The sequence below is a fragment of the Thalassophryne amazonica genome, chromosome 13 (assembly GCF_902500255.1).
Source record: "Thalassophryne amazonica chromosome 13, fThaAma1.1, whole genome shotgun sequence".
Taxonomy (NCBI): domain Eukaryota; kingdom Metazoa; phylum Chordata; class Actinopteri; order Batrachoidiformes; family Batrachoididae; genus Thalassophryne; species Thalassophryne amazonica.
In genome coordinates, this window is record NC_047115.1 from 38,068,126 (window position 1) to 38,095,123 (window position 26,998).

Here is a 26,998-nt window from a genome sequence, read left to right on the forward strand (position 1 = left end):
ATCATCATCATCATCATCATCATCATCATCATCATCATTTTTTAATATTATGCAGTTATTAAAGTTAGTTATTACATGCAGTCCATTATAAAAAAATGATGTCAATTTCCTTTTAGTAGCTTAAGCTTGATACAAAGTTATTAAAAAGTTACACATGTAATCACACAATTTCTTTTTTGTTTCTGATAATTTTTTATTTTATTATATCTAATCTTCTTACCTCTTCCCACCAAGGCCTTTCTGTGTGGAGTTTGCATATTCTCCCTGTGTTCGCATAGGTTCCCTCTGGGTTCTCTGGCTTCCTCCCTCTTCCAAAGACATGCATGTTAAGTGAAATGGGAACTTTTAAATTGACTGAAGGTGTGAGTGAGGGTGTGGCTGTGACTGTCTGTCTCTATGTGGCCCTGCAATAGACTGGTGTCTTGTCCAGGGTGTACGCTGCCTCTCACCCTGTGATTGCTTGGATAGACTCCAGCCCCATCGTGACCCTTAACTGGAATAAGCGGGTATAGAAAATGGATGGATGGATTTAATCTTCGTGTGGGCAACCTGGTGGCAGAAATGAGGTTGTTCTGCCAGATATCTGGGCTTGCACTGAGAGACAGGGTGAGAAACTTAAATGTCCAGGAAGGACTCAGAGTAGAGCCGCTGCTCCTTCACATCAAAGTCAAGTCATACATAGTCAAAAACAGCATGACAGGCACATACATGTTTACCTGTACACAGCGCCAGATCGGGGGGGCATACTCCCCTCCTTCATGGACCAAAGTAAATAAACAAATAAATCCACACCAAATGTTGTTTCTGAACCCTCTACTCAGCAACAAGTGACTCAGATATATACATTTCTAACAGACTGTGATTCAGCAAGTTGCAGCAAGTGTGTTTACTTTTTTAGCAACAGACATTTCAAATGATCTGTTATTTGTCGTCATAGTATCACATTCAAGATTGCACGATACAAGCTGAAATTAATTTAAAAAACTATATATATATATATAAAAAAACAGGTTATAATGTAGGCGGCGTGGTGACCAAGTGGTTAGTGCGCTTGGTTTTCACCTTGGATCCGCTGTGGCGACCCCCCAACACTTCGGAAAAAAAAAAAAACACAAGGGAGCAGCTGAAGGGAATTACTTAAAAAAAAACAGGTTATAAACTATGATTTCTCTGTGGTGTATTTTGTGGTGAAAAATGCAGGAAATGGCATCTAAAACTTCAAAAATTATATATACAATTGTGTTCAAAAGTTTACATACCCTGACAGATTTTTTTGGGGTTTTTTTTTTTTTTTTTTTGCCATTTTTCAGAATATGAATGATAACACAAAATCTTTTTTTCCACTCGTTAGCGGTTGGGTGAAGCCATTTATTGTCAAACAACTGTGTTAATTTTTTTAAAATCATGACAACAGAAACTAGCCAAATTACCCTGATCAAAAGTTTACATACCCCTGTTAAAAATACGGTATATTTATAACAGGGATATCTGTTTTGTCATTGATCTGCTCCTTCGTGTTGAAAGGAGCCAGCTGAGGTGGTTCGGGCATCTTGTAAGGATGCCTCCTGGGCGCCTCCCCAGGGAGGTGTTCCAGGCACGTCCATCTGGAAGGAGACCCCGGGGAAGACCCAGGACTAGGTGGAGAGATTATATCTCCACACTGGCCTGGGAATGCCTTGGGATCCCCCAGTCAGAGGTGGTCAATGTGGCAAAGGAAGTCTGGGGTCCCCTGCTGGAGCTGTTGCCCCGGTGACCCAAACCAGGAAAAGCGGTTGAAGAAGAGTGAATGAGTGAGGTTGGAGTCTTTTGTGGTAGTTGTGGACAAGGCTCTCTGATGGTAAAGCTGCCACTGAATATGTCTGGTACTTTATTTACGGTACATCAATTAGGAAGAAATACAAACAGTATGGCCCTCTATGGTAAATCTGTGTGGAGTAGACAGTTCTCAAACACTGAGTGACTGTGCAATAAGCAGAAGAGTAAGGAAAGTCACCAAGACACCCAGACAACCCAGAAGAAGTTATAGGCTTATGTGGCTGTGATTGGAGAAATTATGCACAGTCCAAGTTTTGCATTTTGCATCAGCAGTCACACAGCTTCATGATGAAGTGGAGGAGGAGTTTCTTAAAAGAACTGAAAGTTTAGCTACAAATTGTCAGAAGGTACATGTGAGATCATGCAAGCCTAGATTTGATCTGTTTACGTGAAAGAAAATTCTTCTCCACTCTACTCCACTATGAAATGAGCACTGATGGCACAATGGGCAGTGATTGTTCTGGCGCTCAACATCTATGAAAGTGCCACGTGGCATTCACGTGCAAATCCTTGCAAGTGCAAAGGCCACGCCAGTGCCACTCAACTTTACCTTATGTGCTGTGCAGCATTGTCAGTGCTCTATGTGTGCTGACTACTCGAGATTTGTGGCTTTATTTTCACTGCAACTCTGGAAGGCATTCGTCTGTTTTGGTGCAAGTTGTGTCTGCGCCTCGTCTCCAACACTGCAGCCCTACAACCCTCTGGAGACATGATAGAGACTTGTTGAAAACTACAACAATCGACTGTATAATATTCCCAAACACTTATTGAGTGTTGTTAGAAGGAAAGGTGATGTAACACAGTGGTAAACATACCACTGTCCCAACTTTTTTGAAACGTGTTGCAGGCATCCATTTCAAAATGAGCAAATATTTGCACAAAAACAATAAAGTTTATCGTTTTGAACATTAAATATCTTGTCTTTGTGGTGTATTCAATTGAATATAGGTTGAAGAGGATTTGCAAATCGTATTTTATTTTTATTTACATTTTACACAACGTCCAAACTTCATTGGAATTGGGGTTGTAGAATGTTTAGAAATGCTGTTTGAAAATTCCTTGCTTTGTTAAAAAGCACTTGGGAAAATTTTGAAAAAACGTTTATTTCTAATCCGTTTGTCGCCATCTCTGTGTGGTGTGGTGTGTGTGTGTGCGTGTGTGGTGTGTGTGCGTGGCGTGCGTGCGTGCGTGTGTGTCCGCACGCCCACATTCTCGAAGGAACGCCCACAATTATTCGCGTCATTACGTGTGACGTCATGAACAAGCGACTCTTGTCAATTAGATTAGTCAGAAGAAACTGTTCGTCTGTGGTGCTGAAGGACACCAATGTTTTTCTGATTAGTTTGTTAATTTATGATCGTTTTTTTTTCTTCCCCTCCTGGTATGAGTGAACGTAAAGTTTAGCGGCGAGACACCGGCTGTAAGATAACATAAGCGACAAACGGGGCAGCAGCTTCTGACCTTCTGTGGTGTTTGTGGAGTTAGCTAAAGTGCTACTTGTGGCTGACGCACTGAGTCTCCAGCCTTAATTCTGTGCCATTAATGGTTTAAAGTGGGCAGCCACGCATGTGGCAGCGTCCTGAGTGCGCACGATGACATCGGAGACTTCGGTCTCCATATCCAGCGTCAGCAGTAACCCTGCAAAGGGAAGCTATTACTGGCTGCGCTCCTTTGCAGCTGGAGGTAAGATCTGACACCTAAAACACAGTCTGCAAGAATGTGTGACTTTATTTATCGTCTCATTCTCCTCAGCAGCACGGCTCCTCACCCTTTACACTAATGTAGATATGCAGAAATAGTTAAAGCTACAGTGTGTAGGGTGTTTTTTCATTTAAATTTTAGCAGAAATAGATAGCATTCATAACAGTCTGTTCATTAGCATATAATTGATTTCCTGCTACAAGGAATCAATCTGTTGTCATAAGATTACGGTGAGCCCTTAATATCTACATGGGATCAGCCTGCCTCATGGATACAGTAGCCCAAAAAGCGATATACTTGCTCTACTGTTTGCATTTTACAGCACAGCTGTAAGACTGAAGAACAAAAAGGAGAGGAATAAGTGCTTACTCCCGTAATACACTGCCTACTGGTTGCTAGTGCAGGCTAACAAGAATTCCCATTTATGTGAGATGTATGATCATATCACAAAAGGCTGCAAGGAGGCATGAATTGCCATCAACAAATTTCAGTTTATTTTCATTTATCTTGTGCCAAATCACAACAAAGTTGCCTCAAGGTGCTTCACACAAGTAAGCTCTAACATTACCAACCCCCAGAGCAAGCACACAGGTGACAGTGGTAAGGAAAAAGTCTCTTTGAGGAAGAAACCTCAAGCAGACCAGACTCAAAGGGGTGACCCTCTGCTTGGGACATGCAACTGACACAAATCACAAAACGAATATACAGGAAATGTTGCTGGTGCACAGGACAGGAGGGTTTCAGAAACAGACTTAACAAAGAAGTCAAAATGTGAAGGCAAACAAAATAATGACCAGCAATGACATAATGCAGTTTGCAATCTCACCCCTAGATGAAACTGAATCATTCACACTGTTGCTTTAAATTAAGGCAGTGGTTACTAAATTCTATTTGTATGTCGTGCTTCAGATTGGTCAGTCTAGGCCACTTTTTGTATGCTGGGCCATTGTAAACTTTTGGAGCGACAATCTTAAACACTTTCTGTGGTTCCAAAATAATTGTAATTGTCTCTCTTTCTAACTGTACTGCAGTTATTTAATACCTGAATTAGGAAGAACTATAAAAAAGGAAAATCTACCCTAGTACTCAATCCACAGCATCCCATACTCTGCAGTGGGCCGTAGCATGAAGTCCTCATACATACCAGCAAAGAAACTTTAAACTTAATTTAAAACCGCACCTTAACCTCTGGGTTTTTTTAAGATTTGTCATAAAAAGAATTTTCTGTGGCACCACTATAATTTTATTACTTAGCATTTAAATAAGGAATTTGTAACATGATATTGCCAATATGATCAAAATTTGTGCTATCTGGAAAAATGAAGGCTTTCTCCCGTTGAAGGGGAGAATTTCAAGCGATCAGATGGCCATGACCTACATTTGGTATCGTCGTCAGACATTGTGACAGCGTGATATCAGCTGGCTGCTCAATCAAACAAAGTAAACCAAGATGGCAGAAAATGCTCCAAAACAGCTTGTATAAAGATGAGGATAAACAGCTCTGTATAAAGATAATGTGTTGCATATCATCACTAGTTACCTTTTACAAAGTTAACTCAAAATAAACACTTCTGAATCTAAAAATGCTGTTTTTGAATGAAGTGCACACCTCCTGGAGTTCTGAAGTGATTTACAAGACGTCATAAAGATGTTAGCATGCACGCTAACAAACAAATTTAGGCGTGAAACAGTTATGGACTGCATTTATATAGCGCTTTTCCATCTGTATCATATGCTCAAAGTGCTCTACAATAATGCCTCACATTCACCCCATTGTCAGGGTGCTGCCATACAAGGTACTCACTACACACGGGAGCAACTAGGGGATTAAGGACCTTGCCCAAGGGCCTGTAGTGATTTTCCAGTCAGGCTGGAATTTGAACCGAGGATCGTCTGGTCTCAAGCCTAACACTTAACCGCTAGACCATCACCTCCACTCCCCATTTAATTTTAGATGTCTGTGTTTCATAAAGCTAAGACTAGCAGATGTAGTGTAGCAGTGCCCTTTGACCCTTGATTGGCATATTGGGAAACTGAAGGCGTCATGTTGTTGTAATACGATTGAGAGTGGTGTCAAATAAGAAAGCGACTCCGTAGCCGTGAGCACTGCCCCTATAGCTGCACATTTAAAGCAACATATGCAAAATTGCCCTGTTTGGCTATATATTTCAATATCTGTTTCTGAGCAATCTGGTGACATCTATATTAGCTTGCTTTTAGCAAGCAGATACATAACTATGAGGCTTTTAGGGTTTTCATAGCAGTTTTGTTGAAGGAAAGGCAAAAGTTTATGTTCAGGCTATTGAAACCAAATACGAAGTGTACACCACCAGAAGTTAGTTAAATCATGATTGGCGGCCTCATGTTTGTTACCTGTAAGTTTTACAGCTCTCGCTTTAACACGGGTAGTTCATGTCATATTAATTTTCTGCATGCTCTTCAGTACATAGGTTGACCAGTATATTATTTCAAATATTACATTGCAAAAGACTTACTACCATGGATATGTAGTTCATGCAAAGGACTAGTATGGTAGAGCGGGCTTTCACAGACATTTAGTTTAAAACATTGTATCAGAAAACGTCTGTTAGCAGCTTCCCGCTAACCCCAGGGTACTGTGACATGCATCTTTTGACCACAGCAAAGACTGACACATTTATTTTCCAGATTCAGTCAAGATATATTAAAATGTCACTCATTTTGCTGCTTTAATGTGAAAATTAGTTATTTAATATTAAACATATTGGTGCTCTGGTTTTGTTAAGGTATATCAGCATGCTGTGCCAAGACTACAATTGCGCCCCTGGACAGAGTCAAGATCCTACTTCAAGCTCAGAACCCCCATTACAGACATCTCGGTAAAAACTCAGCAGCTGAGATGGCCAGTCCCCCCCCCCCCCCCCCCCCCCCCAAATCTCTGAAAATGTCTCATGTTTCTTTGCAGGAGTGTTTTCCACTCTGTGTGCTGTGCCAAAGAAAGAAGGGTTCCTTGGCTTGTACAAGGGTAACGGGGCGATGATGGTTCGGATTTTTCCTTATGGAGCGATTCAGTTCATGGCCTTTGAGAGATATTCAAAGGTAAGCTATAGGGGTGTACATCTCTCCCTTATATAACAAGAATATTGGGGAAATGGGCTGCTATATGATCCTGAATGATATTTTTTCCTGTGGAAAGATTGAAATCAGTGTGATTTGATGCAATCAATCAATCAATTTTATTTATATAGCGCCAAATCACAACAAACAGTTGCCCCAAGGTGCTTTATATTGTAAGGCAAGGCCATACAATAATTATGTAAAACCCCAACGGTCAAAACGACCCCTGTGAGCAAGCACTTGGCTACAGTGGGAAGGAAAAAACCCTTTTAACAGGAAGAAACCTCCAGCAGAACCAGGCTCAGGGGGGGCAGTCTTCTGCTGGGACTGGTTGGGGCTGAGGGAGAGAACCAGGAAAAAGACATGCTGTGGAGGGGAGCAGAGATTGATCACTAATGATTAAATGCAGAGTGGTGCATACAGAGCAAAAAGGGAAGAAACGGTGCATCATGGGAACCCCCCAGCAGTCTACGTCTATAGCAGCATAACTAAGGGATGGTTCAGGGTCACCTGATCCAGCCCTAACTATAAGCTTTAGCAAAAAGGAAAGTTTAAGCCTAATCTTAAAAGTAGAGAGGGTGTCTGTCTCCCTGATCTGAATTGGGAGCTGGTTCCACAGGAGAGGAGCCTGAAAGCTGAAGGCTCTGCCTCCCATTCTACTCTTACAAACCTAGGAACTACAAGTAAGCCTGCAGTCTGAGAGCGAAGCGCTCTATTGGGGTGATATGGTACTACGAGGTCCCTAAGATAAGATGGGACCTGATTATTCAAAACCTTATAAGTAAGAAGAAGAATTTAAATTCTATTCTAGAATTAACAGGAAGCCAATGAAGAGAGGCCAATATGGGTGAGATATGCTCTCTCCTTCTAGTCCCCGTCAGTACAATCTGATACAGTTCTTTGTTAATATAGACATTATTTTCATGAAAGAGAGAGTTTTTCTGGCAAGGAAACAATTCTGTGCTTAAAGTGTTAAAGCGTGCGAGCAGAACTAGCAGGTAAAAGAGACATGGACAACAAAAATCTCCTGTAAGAGTATCACAAAGCTCCTGAAAGCCATATCAAGTGTAGTGTTTGCTCGGAGACTTGGATTAACCCTTAGTACATCCAATGCGACGTTTGGAAATTCATTTTCAGTTTTATGGAATGTCTTGAGTAACCACAGTCCATGTGGCACGTGACACAGCTGGTTCGGCTGGCCTTTGAGACAGACCCACACATATTCCTGAATGAACAGAAGGATAAAGTGTGGAATCAGGGGATTCAAGCTAACTATTATTTTTGTAATTAATTCATCGATCAATTTGTTTCCACTAATTGATTAATGTAGTTTTTTATTAGTCTATTGATTATTTTCTGATTCGTCGATTATCCATTGACTAATTTACCAGTAAATCATAACAATACATACCAATAATGTTCAATTTTGTATTCAAATATTTTACCAAAAAAGCATTCATTTTACAATAATAATAATAATTTCAAAATATAAAGGATATAAAATACCAAAAGAAAATCTTTCGAACAGCTTTCCCTCTTCCTGAGAAATACAAAGAGAAAATAAAATCCTAGCATGTTTCATAGGGCTGCAACAAATATTTTGTTATAAATTTTATTATGTTATAAATTAATATATTGATTATTTTCTGGATTAACCCATGAGCTGTTTGATCCATAAAATGTCAGAAAATGGTGAAAATTAACAAAGAAACCAGAAAATACTCAAAATTAAAAAGCTGAAAACAGGGAATCAGACTTAAAAAAAAAAAACACTACACTCAAAAGATTAATTAATTACCAAAACAGTTGATGATTAATTTCATAACTGATTAATTGTTGCAGCTTTATTCCACACTGAAAAAAATAAGCAGCACTTTGAAAGGTAAGCTAAAAACTGTTCATCTCAGAATGAAACTGAAAACACTCATGCTATGGCAGTGTGGATCTAAAAATATTCACCCTCTAGTGAAGTCAAATGACTTTTTGGTACTGACTCACAAATCAGCAAGGTCACGCCTTCGTTTTTATCTTTTTTTTACAAAAGCAAATGATGGCTGAGAGTTGAGATGTGTTTAGTTACAGCATTGGACTGAGACGTAAAAGTTAATACCGTTACCTCTAGGTTTGGGTATGGAGAACCGGTTCTTTTCGGGTCTCGTTAAGAAATGATTCGATCCACCAACATCAATAGCCTTTTTGCTTAATGATTCCCATATCGGTCCTTCAGAGCGGCCGTTGTTTTTGAGGGTTTGTTGGGAAAATGATCATTTTTCTACGTTGACTGCAGACCGTGCAGCGGCTCTGTAATCAACCCTTTCTGCAGTGCGACTCCACTTTGAAGCTTGAACCAATGAAGCAGTGCTTCGATCCGCTGGCTCATTGGTTCTTCGATTCACTGCTCTTCAGAGATGGCTCGTCCACTTCTTGACCCCTCTCAAAGCCATTAAAATATGTTAATCATGAGACACTTTTGTGTGGATTAAAATCACCAACTGGGACTCATCTTGTTGCAGCCAAGAAATGAGAATCGTCCTCCGTTCCATTGGCACAGCTCCAAACTCTGCATGCACACTTGCACGGGGGGCAAAATTCGATAGGAATGACATCTCGTCGGGACACCGGTCAGAATTAATAACTTCAAAGCAAATTGCTGCTTTAAATAAAATGACACTTCTTTCCAAATGTTTTAATACAAACAATAAACTACAATCGACTAAAACGTTTTTTCCTCCCAAAATGAGACATCCTGCATTCTTTATGAATTACATCCTGACATGCAGCTCAACCAGCTGCAAGAGCTCAGCTCAGATGTATGGAAAGGCATTCATGACAAAAATGTCTAAGGAAATGCTTTTGACAAAAACTACAGATTTTGTTTATTTCTATTTATGTCCAGAGATCAAAGATCCACCATGTAGAGTTTATTATGTCCAGAGAACAAGGATCCAGTGACCAATTTCATATTTATTTACTTTAAGACTAAATAAAATGTTGTTGACATAGAAAACCTGTAAAGCCTACTTTTAGTATACAGAAAATTCACAAGAGGCATCGATAAGAGAATCGATAAGGAATCAGATCGATAAGCGGAATCGATAATGGTATCGATATCAATAAAATCTTATCAATACCCATCCCTAGTTATCTCTAAATGGGAACAACCCCATTATGAGGGAACCAAAACATGTTACCTACAAAACCATTTGCCTGTACGCCCTCTAAGAAAGACAAGGCTGAGGCCTTGTCTTCTCTGCCCAACACAAGACAAGCCATGAGGGGTCCATCAAGCCTGAGTGAAACCAGATATCACTGCTCCACATGCTCACTGTCTTTTTCATTCCACACACAAGCCAGCTCAGAAATTTCATTTTTGCAGACGCTCGGCTCCTAGCAGCTCAATCTGAAGAGGAAAAGAATAAAAGGAACAGAGTCCACATGCCACTACTTGAAATCCACTTTTTGGCCTCTGCCCCTTTACACAATCACGTGGGGATGAAAACATTCACTGGGTGTGTGAGCTTGATCAGCAAGATTGTCCAGCAACCATGCTGACATTTATCTTTTTCCCACTCTAAAAGTACACAAACAGTACAATAACGCCCATAATCACTCACAGTGTGGCCTCGCCGGTTTTTAAAAAAACACACTGCAGGAGGTAATGTTGTTCTACCTGTTCTGCATGGAGAGTGAAGGATGGACTTTGCAGTTCAGCATAACGCTGGTTGCGCTGACGGTGCTGTCATTTAACAACCGGCGCACGTGGTGTGACTGCAGTCACACAGAAACCACAAACACACATACTGAAACACTGATATTGACATACTGACAATGATATTGGGAAGTAAAAAGTGGCTGCACAGAGTTAGAATGATATTAATTGACAACTCTGTCATCTTACCCGCAGTTTGTGTTTCCGCATGCGTGCACCAGCCTGCATGCATGTTTGTGCATGCAGACACACGCACATGAAACTAAAGTCCACGTCAGAAGTTACAACCATAAATACTGCAAGTGATTTTTACGGTGCACACACTGACCCACGTTTCACTCCACCGTGTTTGTAAATCTGCCTGGAATAATCTCTTCCTCCTCATCCCCTACTAAGGAATGGTGCACAAAGTCCTCGCAATAATACTGCAGGTGTTACATAATCATCGCTAATCTGAGACTGCTACTACTGAGTGCCCTACTAACACATGCACACACGCACCCATGCAGCCACACTCACATGGACTCACACTCAGAACTGTGCACATGCTGCCCTGCCCCCAACCACATGGACACCACTCAAGCATGTACATGGCTGTGCAGACGCTTTAACAGCCAGCTGCCCCGAGCAACTCTTACTCCTTCTATTCTAACTCTAAGGAGTAAGACATTTATTACCCTGGTTCATTAGCGCTTCCTTCATGAAAATGATACGTTACGCACCACAATGACAAATTATTTGCGCAATTTACATTTTAGTTGTGTTATGACACACAACATATAAGTTTAAACCTGAATGTTTACCTATGTCCTTTTCCGAAAGTGCTCAACAGCCTAGGTCACCATACCTCAAAGTATATGTGTGCCAAGTTTGACTCAATTCTGCAGCACAACAGTGTCTCTCCCTTAACTACAGCTACTACTAACTACTACGAAAGTGCTCAATAGCCTAGGTCACTCCCCATACCTCAAAGTATATGTGTGCCAGGTTTGACTCAATTGTGCAGCACAACAGTGTCTCTCCCTTAATTACAGCTACTACTACTACTATGACTACTACTACTATGAAAGTGCTCAATAGCCTAGGTCACTCCCCATACCTCAAAGTATATGTGTGCCAGGTTTGACTCAATTGTGCAGCACAACAGTGTCTCTCCCTTAATTACAGCTACTACTACTACTACTACTATGACTACTACTACTATGAAAGTGCTCAATAGCCTATGTCACTCCCTTATATCAACATATATGTGTACCAAGTTTGGCTCAATTCTGCAGCACAAGAGTGTCTCTCTCTTAACTACTGCTACTACTACTACTACTTCTACGAAAGTGCTCAATAGCCTATGTCACTCCCAGTATCTCAAAGTATATGTGTACCAAGTTTGGCTCAGTTCCTCCTTTTGTGTGAACATGCTTTACCAGGGTGTCTGGACTTAAATTTTGAAGAAAAAATTCCATGCACATGCATCCCGAGATTTGTCTGGGGGAATTCTGGCAATAAATACAATAAATTTTGCTTATACCCAACTATATTGTTCGCACCATATAGTTGGTGGCATGGAGGTTAGTAAAACTGAACTACGGTGCTGGTGCTGTTAGATCTTAGTGCTGCGTTTGATACCGTGGATCATCATATTCTACTCGATAGGCTGGAGAATAATTTTGGGATTACTGGGAGTGCCCTTGCATGGTTGATGTCATACCTGACCAGTCGTTCTCACTGTGTTTTATAGTAGAGAAGCTTGAATCTTCGACTGGACTGGGTTGATTGACGTGAGGACGTTTCGCTTCAAATCACAGAAGCTTCCTCAGCTAAAATTCTTGCTCTGGTAGTCTGACTTCTGTCTTGACTCTTGTAGAGAAGAAATCTTCTTCCAGAGCTAGAATTTTAGCTGAGGAAGCTTCTGTGATTTGAAGCGAAACGTCCTCACGTCAAGCAACCCAGTCAGTCGAAGATTCAAGCTTCTCTATTATGGAAACCACCTGGACAACTGAGAGCCTACACAGACTCACTGTGTTTTGTACAATAACACTACCTCTAACCTTAGTGACATGAAATTTGGGGTTCCACAGGTGTCCGTCTTAGGCCCCCTGCTTTCCCCCCTTTATATAGCACCCCTTGGGCACATATTGCAGAAGTTTGAGGTTACTTTTCACTGCTATGCTGATGATACTCAGTTATACATGCCGATAACTTCTGGTAATCTCAACCACATAAAATCCTTAGAAGATTGCCTTGCATCAGTGAAAAGCTGGATGTCTAGCAGCTTCCAACTTTTAAACTCTGATAAGACTGAAATGATGGTTCTTGGTTCAGAAAGACATCAGCATCAATTGGGGCATTGTCACTAGCTTGTTGTCTGTCCTCCTGTCCATTTGTAATTATCTGTCTTTGTAATGAACACATTGTCCCTTGTACAAGCTAAAAATGTTCATAATTTTGATGTTACTAATGCATCTTACGATGGACCACCAGTCTAAAGGAGATTGGTCAAACTGACCCTAGATCAACAGACCAGTAACTACCTAAACACAGTATCACCTGAACAAACTATGGGATGTTCATTACAGTAATGCCAGCAATGCATGTTGGAGTTCAGAAGATACCAGTTGAAGATTGTTGGCCTTGACCTACTTCTTCTGGAAAATGGGTCACTGTTCATTCACGTTGTGCTGCGCGTCAGCTGAGGAATTACAAGTCCTTCACCACGTTATGCTTACTTCTGCGCTGCTGCATATCTGCGCGGCCTCTGGCCAACACAAACCAGAATTATGAGTAATGAAACAACACAGCAGCTTTTTGATGCACTGAGGCATATCTCTGCCAATTCTCTATATTGTGTCATCTTTGCTACATGTCAAAAGAAACCATTTGATTAAATTCATTGCTGTAGTTGAGTGACAAGCTTGAATCACAACAACACAATGGACTAGATGGAGGAGCTCCATCTTTATAACTAACACGGAGAAAGACCAGTGAATTGCAGTGAATAAGAAGGTTGTGTAATTGCTTTATTTTGTGATATATATTCATGGGAGAAATAACAAGCTATGTTATGTTATAAATGGTAAACGGACTGCATTTATATAGCGCTTTTCCATCTGCATCAGACGCTCAAGGCGCTTTAGATATCAATGCCTCACATTCACCCCGATGTCAGGCTGTTGCCATGCAAGGTGCCCACTACATACCGGGAGCAACTAGGGGATTAAGGACCTTGCCCAAGGGCCCTTAGTGATTTTTCCGGTCAGGGTGGGATTTGAACCGAGGATCCTCTGGTCTCAAGCCCAACGCTTTAACCAATAGTCCAGCTCCTCCCCCACCTTATGTTATCCATCCATCCATCCATCCATTTTCTTCCACTTTATCCGGAGTCGGGTCGCGGGGGCAGCACCTCATGCAAAGCCGCCCAGACCTCCCGATCCACACACACCTCCCCCAGCTCCTCCGGGGAACCCCAAGGCGTTCCCAAGCCAGCCGAGAGATGTAGTCCCTCCAGCGTGTCCTGGGTCTTCCCCGGGGCCTCCTCCCAATGGGACGTGCCCGGAACACCTCTCCAGCGAGGCGTCCAGGGGGCATCCGGAAAAGATGCCTGAGCCACCTCAACTGACTCCTTTCGATGTGGAGGAGCAGCGGCTCGACTCCGAGCTCCTCCCGAGTGACCGAGTTCCTCACCCTATCTCTAATGTTATATGTTGTTATGTTATGTTATGCTATATGTTATGTTATGTTATATGTTGTGTTTTATGTTGTGTTATATGTTATGTTATATATGTCATGTTTTATGTTATGTTGTGTTTTATGTTATGTTATATGTTATGTTATGCCACTCCGCTACTAAGTGGCTGCATCCTTAGAAGATCAAGCCTTCCCAGTCAGCGGAGACCAGAACAAACCATTCTGAAATGAAATGTTCAAGCCCACACAGCATTTTGTGATTGCGTCATTAGCCTTTCCTGCCCCTACCCCCTGTCACCTGTTAACCTTGACAGGTGAACGTGGCAAGTTAGCATTGTAGGCATAACCCCACAGTTTAGAAATAATTTTTCAATACTTATTTATAATTGTACACGTGGAGCCCGAAATTGTCCTTTTGTTTTTTTTTTATTTGCCAACTATTTTTGTCTCAGAAAAAATGTAATAAATAAATAAAATTGTGCAGTAACTCTTGGGATTGTTTGTGCTGCAAAATATACAGCTGTTGTATTATTTGTTTTCGGAGGAAAGAATGCTGCACTCTGAGGAGCCATGGAAATGAGACAGCCTAGTCACGCCATCGTGGTGTATGCAGTCAACAAATGTATCGAAAGAGACACAGCCTCAGTGTCAAAACTGTTTTCAATCAAAGCTTCTTCTACCACATTTTCGATAGTGACCCACAGACTGTACATATACACGATACCGACATGCACCACTGCCCTAAGAAGTAATGCAGAGGTGTACAGGTGAACGCCCACACAATTACGGCTGCAGCTATCACATATTTTCTAATCGGGTATTCTATTGATTATTTCATTGATTGATTGAGTATTGGATGAAAAGTATGTTTGCGTTTTTAAACAACAATATCAATAGTGCCAGGGCTCTCCCTAATGGCCCCTTCACACAGAACACAAAAGATGCAGAAACTGGAAGACAATCTGCGAACCAAAAACAAAATGGGGAACCACGAACATTCACCTGCTGTCAGGAGGAACGCATGCACTGACTCGTGTTCGCATGCATGACACAGTGCGAGCACATGGAAAGTCGTGCACACAGCAGCCGAGGAAAAAAATTTAAAAAACACCAAAATTAATAATACTTCATTCCTATTAAAAAGAGTGGATTCCCATGTGAGGACAGCATGCCGATGTCCGCGCTTCACGCTGCAGTTATTGCGACTTCATATCCTAACAAGCCAGTACAGGTGTTCCCGAGCTGTGACTTGTGAGCACAGATATTTGAACAGCTGCAAGTCGCAGGGGGACACAACCACCTCGGTCAGCAGACCTCGGCAGGTCACAGAAAAAAAAGGCTCACTCTCTGTTGCTTTGTTCTATGATTTTAATTTCATGTATGTATTATTATGTGTTTGTCCTGCATCTGTCTGATGTCTGTGTTGTAATGTAACACCTTGCGTGCACAGCCACGTCCAGCTGTCAGTTAGTCAGCGGTCAGCTGACAGGTGCTGTATGTCCAGAGCAAAGAAGTGATCACACAAGAATGAGTTCACGCCTTCACCTGTATGTCTTTAATTTAATTTCCACTCTGTCTGTCATGTAAGCTACAGTTTACGTAGTGGAAGTGACATCAGCCAGCCAGACGGCGTCACACCGGCCGCGCGCTCAAACGCTGGCCGGTCCTCATGAGCGCATGAGCACTCGCATACATATGTGCACTGCATGTTCTCCAGCTGAGGTGCAGGACGCAGGGGGTCAGCTGGTCCAGCACCAGACTCCAGCACCTTCAGCCATAGCTGACAATGTTGGATTCATGGTGTGTGTGTGTGTGTGTGTGTTGGTGGTGGTGGTGGGGAGACACACTCCCTAACACGCTGCTAAATAACTGGATTAACAAGTTAGGCTTTCAATAAGTAGACTTTGGTTCGATTCTCAGTCATGCTACCTATCTGTGTCCTTGTACAACACACTTCATCTCCATTGTTTTAGTCCACCCAGCTGTAAATGAGGCGTTGACAGGGGAAGTAAAACTGTGTTCGATTAGTGTCCCATCTAGTTGGGTGTCGTAGATGCTCATCTGCTTTGTACTATGAAATCTGGGGATAAGCACCCACATCAATAGACCACAAGGCCTACACAGGACTTACTGTATCTTATATACTTACTGTGGAGATATATATATATATATATATATAATATATATATATTATATATATATATTATATATATATATATATATATATATATATATGTCCATGGGAAGCCTCAAACAAAACACCTTATGTTTGTACAGCAAGTGCACAAACTACTTTACACAATGTGCTGCACAACCTTTGGACAATTCTCCAAGTCTACATTCCTCTACTTACTACTGAGAAAAAATATCTGCATCATCAAGTGCAAACTGTTACAAAGTCAAGCATGAGCCAGCTGTGTGACATTTTCAAGGAGGCCTGCTGACCTGTTTGCACGAGACATCATCCTTTCATTATCATAAGCGCTTTATCCTGGTGAGGTTTGCGGAAGGGCTGGAACCTAACATTAGACATGGCCATCACAGGCATACACACATCCATCATATCCAGCTCATAACACAGCATGCTGTCTTGCTTGCACAACTAGGATTACACACACACACACACACACACACACAACAATACACACAAGAAACAGTCACTCCAACCTCGTGCTGAGCCACTGCAGGTCATGTGACAGCAACTTCCCCTTTAATACAGAAACATCCTTACACATACTATTCACTCACAGTCATGTGTCTATATTTCTACACACAAAAACACAAATACGCAAGTGTTGCCAGCTTTACCACTCATATACTCGTACAGTATTTAACATAGATTTTCAAAGAGGAAAGGTTGCCTTTTGTAGGGATTTGCAAATCCATGAAAATTTAATAAAGGGGTATTTTTTCTAGAACTGTTTGTGAGAAAAAGGGGTGTTTATAATTTTAGAGCCAATATTCTGGGATAGGTTCCTGCTACATGGTCTGGGTGCTGTGCAATTGGGCGATTCGAAATTAAAAGCACAAAAGTAAATAATAGTGTTTTGAAGCATCTTTAGGCCCTGTTGAAAGTTGTTAACCTCTTGTTTTGCAAAAAAGGGAGATGTTTTTCTAGGATAAAAAAAAATCTCCTTAATTTGCTGAACAAAGGGGGTATATTTTAGGTAATGTCCCTGGAAAAAAGGGGTACTTTTCATTTCCCAGAACAAGCATTTGTTACCACGCCATGCCACTGACATGACCGGGAACACCACCAACCATGTAGGTAAGGTAGGTGTATGACGATGGTTAAAACCAAAAAAGTAAAATCGAAAAGTGAAACTGAAACCGCTGCTTTCAGCTGTCTGGCTCATTGAACATTTGATAGTCAGTACTGCTGATGAGGCACGTGGGAATCCTCAGAGATCAAAAGCACTGATGCCAGACAGAAACGCCCACTTTTATCTTTGGATTCATAAACATCCAGTACCCCAGTCAAATCACTCGCGATTCCTCGAGTGAGTTACGTAATTTGTTTTTTTATGACCATAAACACTTGAGTAATTGTTGTTTAAATGATTTCAAACTTACTTGTGCAGCAGAGAGGGCGTGAAGCATTGAAGACCCTTGCTTCCCCAGGGTGACGCATTTCCTCAGCTTACAGATGTGATAGCTGGTACTCCGACCGAGGCAACAGCTACACTGTCCCCAGATGACCTTCTTCTGACATGGCTCACACGTCCCACACTGGTTCCGCTTCTTTCCTCTCTTTCTTGCGTTGCTTCGGAGAGTTCCAGATGACAAATCGGCACCATCCGGACCCCATGAGCCCAACAGAATGGAGGAGCAAGACTCTTCATACCCTTCTTCTGACTCAGTATTAACAGACAGTGTGCTGTCCGAGCTGCAGGACCATGACAAGGGTACTGTCCAGAAATCGACTCGAGAGCTTTGGCGCTGAGTCCTGTTCCATTACTGCTAAATCAACGCTGTCATCAACCAGGTTGGGCGCACTCTCAGCTGTAAGGGCAGTGGTGTTTAACCGAGGGACTCGTGACATAGATGGTGAAGAAGTCTCTTCTTGCTTGTGGTGCTCCAATGGCTCTTGATTGGGCTGACTATCTTTGGTCTGCATTTCGGCTGGTGTGAAAACTAGTCTAGCTGTCTGACATGGAACCTCTAAACGTGCAGTTGGTGTGGTCGCGGCCTGGCTCGAGTCCCTTGATTTCAGGAACTCGTTACAGATGATTACCGGGCGTATTTCGTGTCACCAGTTTGGTCAGGCCTGTTTCAGGAGCAGCTAAGGAGCAAGGGAACTGAAGATTAGCACCATGAATAGTAGGTCTCGTGTCTTTGTAGCCTCTACTTCAACTGACTGTGAGGGAGTGGGGGCTTTGGTGGGATTTGAGGTAGTTGTGTTTGATAACACTTGCACCATTGTAGGTGGTTCTGACTGAGTCGTCAGTCCATCACTAGAGCGTGGAGGTTGAGAGGGTGGAGCACCGGTTTGAGAAGTCAGCAGGACTGATGCAAAGATCTTCCCCCTTTTCTTCTCCCACTCGTTCTCTCCGTCATGATGATGCATCCTTTCAACAATCACCCCCCACAGTCTCATCAACACCCTCAACTGCCTCTGAATTCTTTGTACTCTCTTTCCACTCACTATCTGCACTCACATCCTTATCTGTTATTTTCACTTTTGAGTCCAGCACGTTACCTTCCTCTTGACTGACCACATGGCATCATCTTGCTTCCCATTACTAGCAAGCTGATCAAGCTTATTCTGTCATTTCCCCATCTTGTTTCTCCTGCGAGCCAGGAGCGACTTGAGAAGTGCTATCTTAATTCTGTCCCTGCAGAGTGTTTGCTGTCATAACACGGTCACCCACGAGGCCTCCGACTGTGTGCTTCAGCTCCCCGTCACAGATAACCTTCTCCACTTGCTTGGTACTCATACAATCATGACTCACATGCACACAGTCTTCCAGTGTGTTGTGCATGAGCTGCCCCATTTGCATCACTAATGTCTTGAACCTGATCTTTCACATAAGGAGGGACGTCCACATCAGTTTTAAGAGTAACCGGAGGGATTCCCTCCCTGTTGCAGGTGGTCTACTTTCTCATTTTCCTCATTATGCATCAAGTCAGCGGTGTTGGAAGGCTGTTTTTTTCTGTTTCCTGGGCGTGCTGTTGTTTTCACACCTGCATTTGCTCTGCTGCTTCGCCCTCCTCCGCATAACTTCTGAGGCTGCAGGGAACAGCAGCCGCCCCGCGTGCCACGTAGGGACCTCCTTCGCCCTAGGGGTGTTCTAACTCTACACATTGGTCAGGCACATTGCGTTGCCGTCTAAGCCTTGCAGATCTGGTTGCATTTAGGGCAATGGGAACTCTGCCAGGAGCTCTCCCGGCGCCCTGCCAGCAGGTACACTAACTCCTCTCCCTCGAGGGCTTTGGCCGGACTGTGTCGGGATCTGGTAGCTGACCTTTTTGGTTCAGACAGTGTCTTCTGGAGCCTTTCGCTGGTCCGAGTTTTTAGCTTTATTGGAGTTACAGGTTTTCCTCTTGGTGCTGATAACTTTGCGTCCATTCTGTCTCGTAGCAGGTGCCTGTCTCCTGGTGCGTTTGGTCGAAGCAGGCATGGCTGAGGGTGTGCAAAGGAGGATTTCTGGCTGCCAGCATGGGAGCTAGGTGAATGTTTATCTGTCACTTAGCACACAACTTCTTCAAAAATTCCTCCACTTTTATGCCTTTTTATTTCTTGAGTTTACAAATGTATGATGCTGGACTTTTTGTGAAATAGCAATACATGACCTATAGAGAGTACAGAAAAACGAAAACACACCATGACATCAGCACTTTTTCAGCTCAACACATACAAAAAGCATTGACATACAATTTCATAACCTACAATACATCTATAAAGCGAAATGTTTAAAGTGTATTTTGTTCATTTTGGCAGATGGGAATGGCATTTTTTTGCCCGGCCTGAAATCCTCGGACGACCAAGGGGCCACACAGCTGGCCTCAATAAAGACTAAACAGAGTACAATAAGGCATGTTTGGAATATAGTGTCACAAAATGGAGAAGCACTTAGAATTGAGCGGAGTTTTTGTGAGTGTGTGTGCAGTTTAAAAGGCGGACAGGACTGCTTGAGGAGTGGGCTCCTCCGGCCGGAGGTCGGATCCTGTTTTCGTCGTAGCCTGGCGGAAGAGGGGATTATTACCGCGTAAAAAACCCCTACAACGCCGCACTTTATTATTATTATATTCGCGCTCGGCCACTGTCATTATAACGGCGGTACACATAAAGAATAAAAAAAAAAATAAAAGGTCACTTTTGCCTCGTGTGTTTTGTTGTCGGATCGGTTTTATGGACACGTCTCTGAAATGCTTTACATACCAGAAAAGAGACAGATGCACTGTCTAATAATACTCCAGCGACGCAGCCAGACCTCGTCGGCAAATATAGACCGCTGGCAAGTTCGATCCGTTTTCACGACGGTGATATGTGGACATCACGGGAGCAGCACCGTGCACAGGCCCGCCGCAATCGCCGTGCACCGTGTTGTCTTTTTACGGAGCACGACGTGCCGTTTAAAATGTAAATCCCTCTTCTGTCAATCCATTGAGGGCAGCCCCGCTCACTCTGCCTCCACCAGGCGCAACCTACAGCCTCTGCTGGCCCAAAACCAAAAACTCGTCGTCGGAGCTGGACGGAGGAGCGGAAAATCCGGTATGGATTCCAGCTGCGCTCCGTCTGATCGGCCCGTTACTGCATCCAGTATACTTAAAAAAAACAAACAAAAAACAAAAACAAAAGTAGAGTAAATATCATCATGACAATCTCCATCATCATCATCATCATCATCACAATCATCATCATAATCACAATCATCATCACATTATCGTCATCATCACCATGACCATCTCAGTGTCATCATCATCATCATCATCATCATCATCATCATCATCATCATCATTATCATCATCATCACAAATCAAATCAAATCAATTTTATTTATATAGCGGCAAATCACAACAAACAGTTGCCCCAAGGCGCTTTATATTGTAAGGCAACAGCCATACAATAATTACAGAAAACCCCAACGGTCAAAACGACCCCCTATGAGCAAGCACTTGGCGACAATGGAAAGGAAAAACTCCCTTTTAACAGGAAGAAACCTCCAGCAGAACCAGGCTCAGGGAGGGGCAGTCTTCTGCTGGGACTGGTTGGGGCTGAGGGGAGAGAATCAGGAAAAAGACATGCTGTGGAAAAGAGCAGAGATCAATCACTAATAATTAAATGCAGAGTGGTGCATACAGAGCAAAAAGAGGAAGAAACACTCAGTGCATCATGGGAACCCCCCAGCAGTCTATAGTCTATAGCAGCATAACTAATGGATGGTTCAGGGTCACTTGATCCAGCCCTAACTATAAGCTTTAGCAAAAAGGAAAGTTTTTAAGCCTAATCTTAAAAGTAGAGAGGGGTCTGTCTCCCTGATCCGAATGGGAGCTGGTTCCAGAGGAGAGGAGCCTGAAAGCTGAAGGCTCTGCCTCTCATTATACTCTTACAAACCTTAGGAACTACAAGTAAGCCTGCAGTCTGACAGCGAAGCACTCTATTGGGGTGATATGGTACTATGAGGTCCCTAAGATAAGATGGGACCTGATTATTCAAAACCTTATAAGTAAGAAGAAGAATTTTAAATTCTATTGTAGAATTAACAGGAAGCCAATGAAGAGAGGCCAATATGGGTGAGATATGCTCTCTCCTTCTAGTCCCCGTCAGCACTCTAGCTGCAGCATTTTGAATTAACTGAAGGCTTTTCAGGGAACTTTTAGGACAACCTGATAATAATGAATTACAATAGTCCAGCCTAGAGGAAATAAATGCATGAATTAGCTTTTCAGCATCACTCTGAGACAAGACCTTTCTAATTTTAGAGATATTGCGCAAATGCAAAAAAGCAGTCCTACACATTTGCTTAATATGCACATTGAAGGACATAGCCTGATCAAAAATGACTCCAAGATTTCTCACAGTATTACTAGAGGTCAGGGCAATGCCATCCAGAGTAAGGATCTGGTTAGACACCATGTTTCTAAGATTTGTGGGGCCAAGTACAATAACTTCAGTTTTATCTGAATTTAAAAGCAAGAAATTAGAGGTCATCCATGTCTTTATGTCTGTAAGACATTCCTGCAGTTTAGCTAATTGGTGTGTGTTCTCTGGCTTCATGGATAGATAAAGCTGGGTATCATCTGCGTAACAATGAAAATTTAAGCAATGCTTTCTAATAATACTGCCTAAGAGAAGCATGTATAAAGTGAATAAAATTGGTCCTAGCACAGAACCTTGTGGAACTCCATAATTAACCTTAGTCTGTGAAGAAGGCTCCCCATTTACATGAACAAACTGTAATCTATTAGATAAATATGATTCAAACCATCGCAGCACAGTGCCTTTAATACCTATGGCATGCTCTAATCTCTGTAATAAAATTTTATGGTCAACAGTATCAAAAGCATCACTGAGGTCTAACAGGACAAGCACAGAGATGAGTCCACTGTCTGAGGCCATAAGTAGATCATTTGTAACCTTCACTAATGCTGTTTCTGTACTATGATGAATTCTAAAACCTGGACTGAAACTCTTCAAATAGACCATTCCTCTGCAGATGATCAGTTAGCTGTTTTACAACTACCCTTTCAAGAATTCTTTCAAGAACAATCACATCACATTATCGTCATCATCACAAGCAACATCATCATCATCACCATCACCACGACCATCATCACTGTCATCATCACCACCATCTCCATCATCATAATCATCATCATCATCACAAGCATCATCAACATCATCATGACCATCTCACTGTCATCATCACCATCTCCATCATCATCATAATCATCATTATCATCACAAGGATCATCAACATCATTATCACCATGACCATCATCACTGTCATCATCACCATCATCATCATCATCATCATCATCAATCACATTATTGTCATCATCACAAGCAACATCATCATCACCATGACCATCATCACTGTCATCATCACCACCATCTCCATCATCACCATCATCATCATCATCATCATCATAATCATCATTATCATCATCACAAGCATCATCACTGTCATCATCACGACCATCTCCATCATCATCATCATAATCATCATTATCATCATCATCACAAGCAATATCATCATCAACATCACCATCACTGGTGTGAGCTCGCAGACTCTTCAGAAAGTCTATGTTAGTCTCACTGAAAGTGTTCTTGTGTTCATTATAACTGTATGGTTTGGGTATCTCACAGATGTAAACAAGAACAACAACCAAATTGTTAAAAATGCAGCGAAGGTGATTGGTCAGGAGCAAAAGTCACTGGATGTTCTTTACCTGGCAGCTTTGTAGAGAATTATGAAATCTATCATCAGTGACAAGGACCATCCTTTGTTTGAGGAGTTTGAACTGATGCCCTCGGGGCACTGTTACAGAATGCCTTTTGCAACAAAGTAGGTGTATAGGGGGTCATTTGTGCCTAATGCAGTCAGTCTACTGAACAGGTGCTAGTGAAGTTATGCAGAAGTTATGCAGCACATGAAATTGGATGAATTTTTATGAAACCCATTATTTATTGTAATTTTATCTATTGTATATTAACTGTCACGTTTTGTGATTGTCTAAACTTTTTTTGTGGTGAACCAAAGACAAGTGTCCACTGAGGTGGACAATAAAGTTTAATCTAATCTAATCTAATCTAATCTATGGCCATCATCACTGTCATTATCACCACCATCTCATCATCATCATCATCATCATCATTATCATCATTACAAGCATCATCATCAACAACAACATCATTTTCACCATGATCACCACAGCCACCATCATCATCATCATCATCATCACTATGGTCATCATCATCATCATCATCATCATCATCATCATCATCATTTTTTAATATTATGCAGTTATTAAAGTTAGTTATTACATGCAGTCCATTATAAAAAATGATGTCAATTTCCTTTTAGTAGCTTAAGCTTGATACAAAGTTATTAAAAGTTACAAATGTAATCACACAATTTCTTTTTTGTTTCTGATAATTTTTTATTTTATTATATCTAATCTTCTTACCTCTTCCCACCAAGGCCTTTCTGTGTGGAGTTTGCATATTCTCCCTGTGTTCGCATAGGTTCCCTCTGGGTTCTCTGGCTCCTCCCTCTTCCAAAGACATGCATGTTAAGTGAAATGGGAACTTTTAAATTGACTGAAGGTGTGAGTGAGGGTGTGGCTGTGACTGTCTGTCTCTATGTGGCCCTGCAATAGACTGGTGTCTTGTCCAGGGTGTACGCTGCCTCTCACCCTGTGATTGCTTGGATAGACTCCAGCCCCATCGTGACCCTTAACTGGAATAAGCGGGTATAGAAAATGGATGGATGGATTTAATCTTCGTGTGGGCAACCTGGTGGCAGAATGAGGTTGTTCTGCCAGATATCTGGGCTTGCACTGAGAGACAGGGTGAGAAACTTAAATGTCCAGGAAGGACTCAGAGTAGAGCCGCTGCTCCTTCACATCAAAGTCAGTCATACATAGTCAAAAACAGCATGACAGGCACATACATGTTTACCTGTACACAGCGCCAGATCGGGGGGCATACTCCCCTCCTTCATGGACCAAAGTAAATAAACAAATAAATCCACACCAAATGTTGTTTCTGAACCCTCTACTCAGCAACAAGTGACTCAGATATATACATTTCTAACAGACTGTGATTCAGCAAGTTGCAGCAAGTGTGTTTACTTTTTTAGCAACAGACATTTCAAATGATCTGTTATTTGTCGTCATAGTATCACATTCAAGATTGCACGATACAAGCTGAAATTAATTTAAAAAACTATATATATATATATAAAAAAACAGGTTATAATGTAGGCGGCGTGGTGACCAAGTGGTTAGTGCGCTTGGTTTTCACCTTGGATCCGCTGTGGCGACCCCCCAACACTTCGGAAAAAAAAAAAAACACAAGGGAGCAGCTGAAGGGAATTACTTAAAAAAAAACAGGTTATAAACTATGATTTCTCTGTGGTGTATTTTGTGGTGAAAAATGCAGGAAATGGCATCTAAAACTTCAAAAATTATATATACAATTGTGTTCAAAAGTTTACATACCCTGACAGATTTTTTTGGGGGGTTTTTTTTTTTTTTTTTTTTTGCCATTTTTCAGAGAATATGAATGATAACACAAAATCTTTTTTTCCACTCGTTAGCGGTTGGGTGAAGCCATTTATTGTCAAACAACTGTGTTAATTTTTTTAAAATCATGACAACAGAAACTAGCCAAATTACCCTGATCAAAAGTTTACATACCCCTGTTAAAAATACGGTATATTATAACAGGGATATCTGTTTTGTCATTGATCTGCTCCTTCGTGTTGAAAGGAGCCAGCTGAGGTGGTTCGGGCATCTTGTAAGGATGCCTCCTGGGCGCCTCCCCAGGGAGGTGTTCCAGGCACGTCCATCTGGAAGGAGACCCCGGGGAAGACCCAGGACTAGGTGGAGAGATTATATCTCCACACTGGCCTGGGAATGCCTTGGGATCCCCAGTCAGAGGTGGTCAATGTGGCAAAGGAAGTCTGGGGTCCCCTGCTGGAGCTGTTGCCCCGGTGACCCAAACCAGGAAAAGCGGTTGAAGAAGAGTGAATGAGTGAGGTTGGAGTCTTTTGTGGTAGTTGTGGACAAGGCTCTCTGATGGTAAAGCTGCCACTGAATATGTCTGGTACTTTATTTACGGTACATCAATTAGAAAGAAATACAAACAGTATGGCCCTCTATGGTAAATCTGTGTGGAGTAGACAGTTCTCAAACACTGAGTGACTGTGCAATAAGCAGAAGAGTAAGGAAAGTCACCAAGACACCCAGACAACCCAGAAGAAGTTATAGGCTTATGTGGCTGTGATTGGAGAAATTATGCACAGTCCAAGTTTTGCATTTTGCATCAGCAGTCACACAGCTTCATGATGAAGTGGAGGAGGAGTTTCTTAAAAGAACTGAAAGTTTAGCTACAAATTGTCAGAAGGTACATGTGAGATCATGCAAGCCTAGATTTGATCTGTTTACGTGAAAGAAAATTCTTCTCCACTCTACTCCACTATGAAATGAGCACTGATGGCACAATGGGCAGTGATTGTTCTGGCGCTCAACATCTATGAAAGTGCCACGTGGCATTCACGTGCAAATCCTTGCAAGTGCAAAGGCCACGCCAGTGCCACTCAACTTTACCTTATGTGCTGTGCAGCATTGTCAGTGCTCTATGTGTGCTGACTACTCGAGATTTGTGGCTTTATTTTCACTGCAACTCTGGAAGGCATTCGTCTGTTTTGGTGCAAGTTTGTGTCTGCGCCTCGTCTCCAACACTGCAGCCCTACAACCCTCTGGAGACATGATAGAGACTTGTTGAAAACTACAACAATCGACTGTATAATATTCCCAAACACTTATTGAGTGTTGTTAGAAGGAAAGATGATGTAACACAGTGGTAAACATACCACTGTCCCAACTTTTTTGAAACGTGTTGCAGGCATCCATTTCAAAATGAGCAAATATTTGCACAAAAACAATAAAGTTTATCGTTTTGAACATTAAATATCTTGTCTTTGTGGTGTATTCAATTGAATATAGGTTGAAGAGGATTTGCAAATCATTGTATTTTATTTTTATTTACATTTTACACAACGTCCAAACTTCATTGGAATTGGGGTTGTAGAATGTTTAGAAATGCTGTGTTGAAAATTCCTTGCTTTGTTAAAAAGCACTTGGGAAAATTTTGAACAAAACGTTTATTTCTAATCCGTTTGTCGCCATCTCTGTGTGTGTGTGTGTGTGTGTGTGTGCGTGTGTGTGTGTGTGTGCGTGCGTGCGTGCGTGCGTGCGTGTGTGTCCGCACGCCCACATTCTCGAAGGAACGCCCACAATTATCTCGCGTCATTACGTGTGACG

The 26,998-nt window shown here is 42.0% G+C and overlaps 1 protein-coding gene across 1 annotated transcript; it reads left to right on the top strand.

Moving 5' to 3' along the window:
* Positions 1-3,073: 3,073 nt before the first annotated feature.
* Positions 3,074-6,630, top strand: LOC117522938 (graves disease carrier protein-like). Its single transcript, XM_034184360.1, has 3 exons — positions 3,074-3,498; positions 6,282-6,374; positions 6,461-6,630. The coding sequence occupies exons 1-3, from the start codon at positions 3,408-3,410 to the stop codon at positions 6,628-6,630; spliced, it is 354 nt and encodes a 117-aa protein (XP_034040251.1). The 5' UTR covers positions 3,074-3,407.
* Positions 6,631-26,998: the final 20,368 nt, after the last annotated feature.

Excerpts from the sequence above, each read along its gene's own strand:
- LOC117522938 (XM_034184360.1), top strand. The coding sequence starts at position 3,408 with ATGACATCGGAGACTTCGGTCTCCATATCCAGCGTCAGCAGTAACCCT. Across the intron at positions 3,499-6,281 it reads GCGCTCCTTTGCAGCTGGAG|GTATATCAGCATGCTGTGCC; the intron begins GTAAGATCTGAC and ends GGTTTTGTTAAG. Across the intron at positions 6,375-6,460 it reads CCCCCATTACAGACATCTCG|GAGTGTTTTCCACTCTGTGT; the intron begins GTAAAAACTCAG and ends GTTTCTTTGCAG.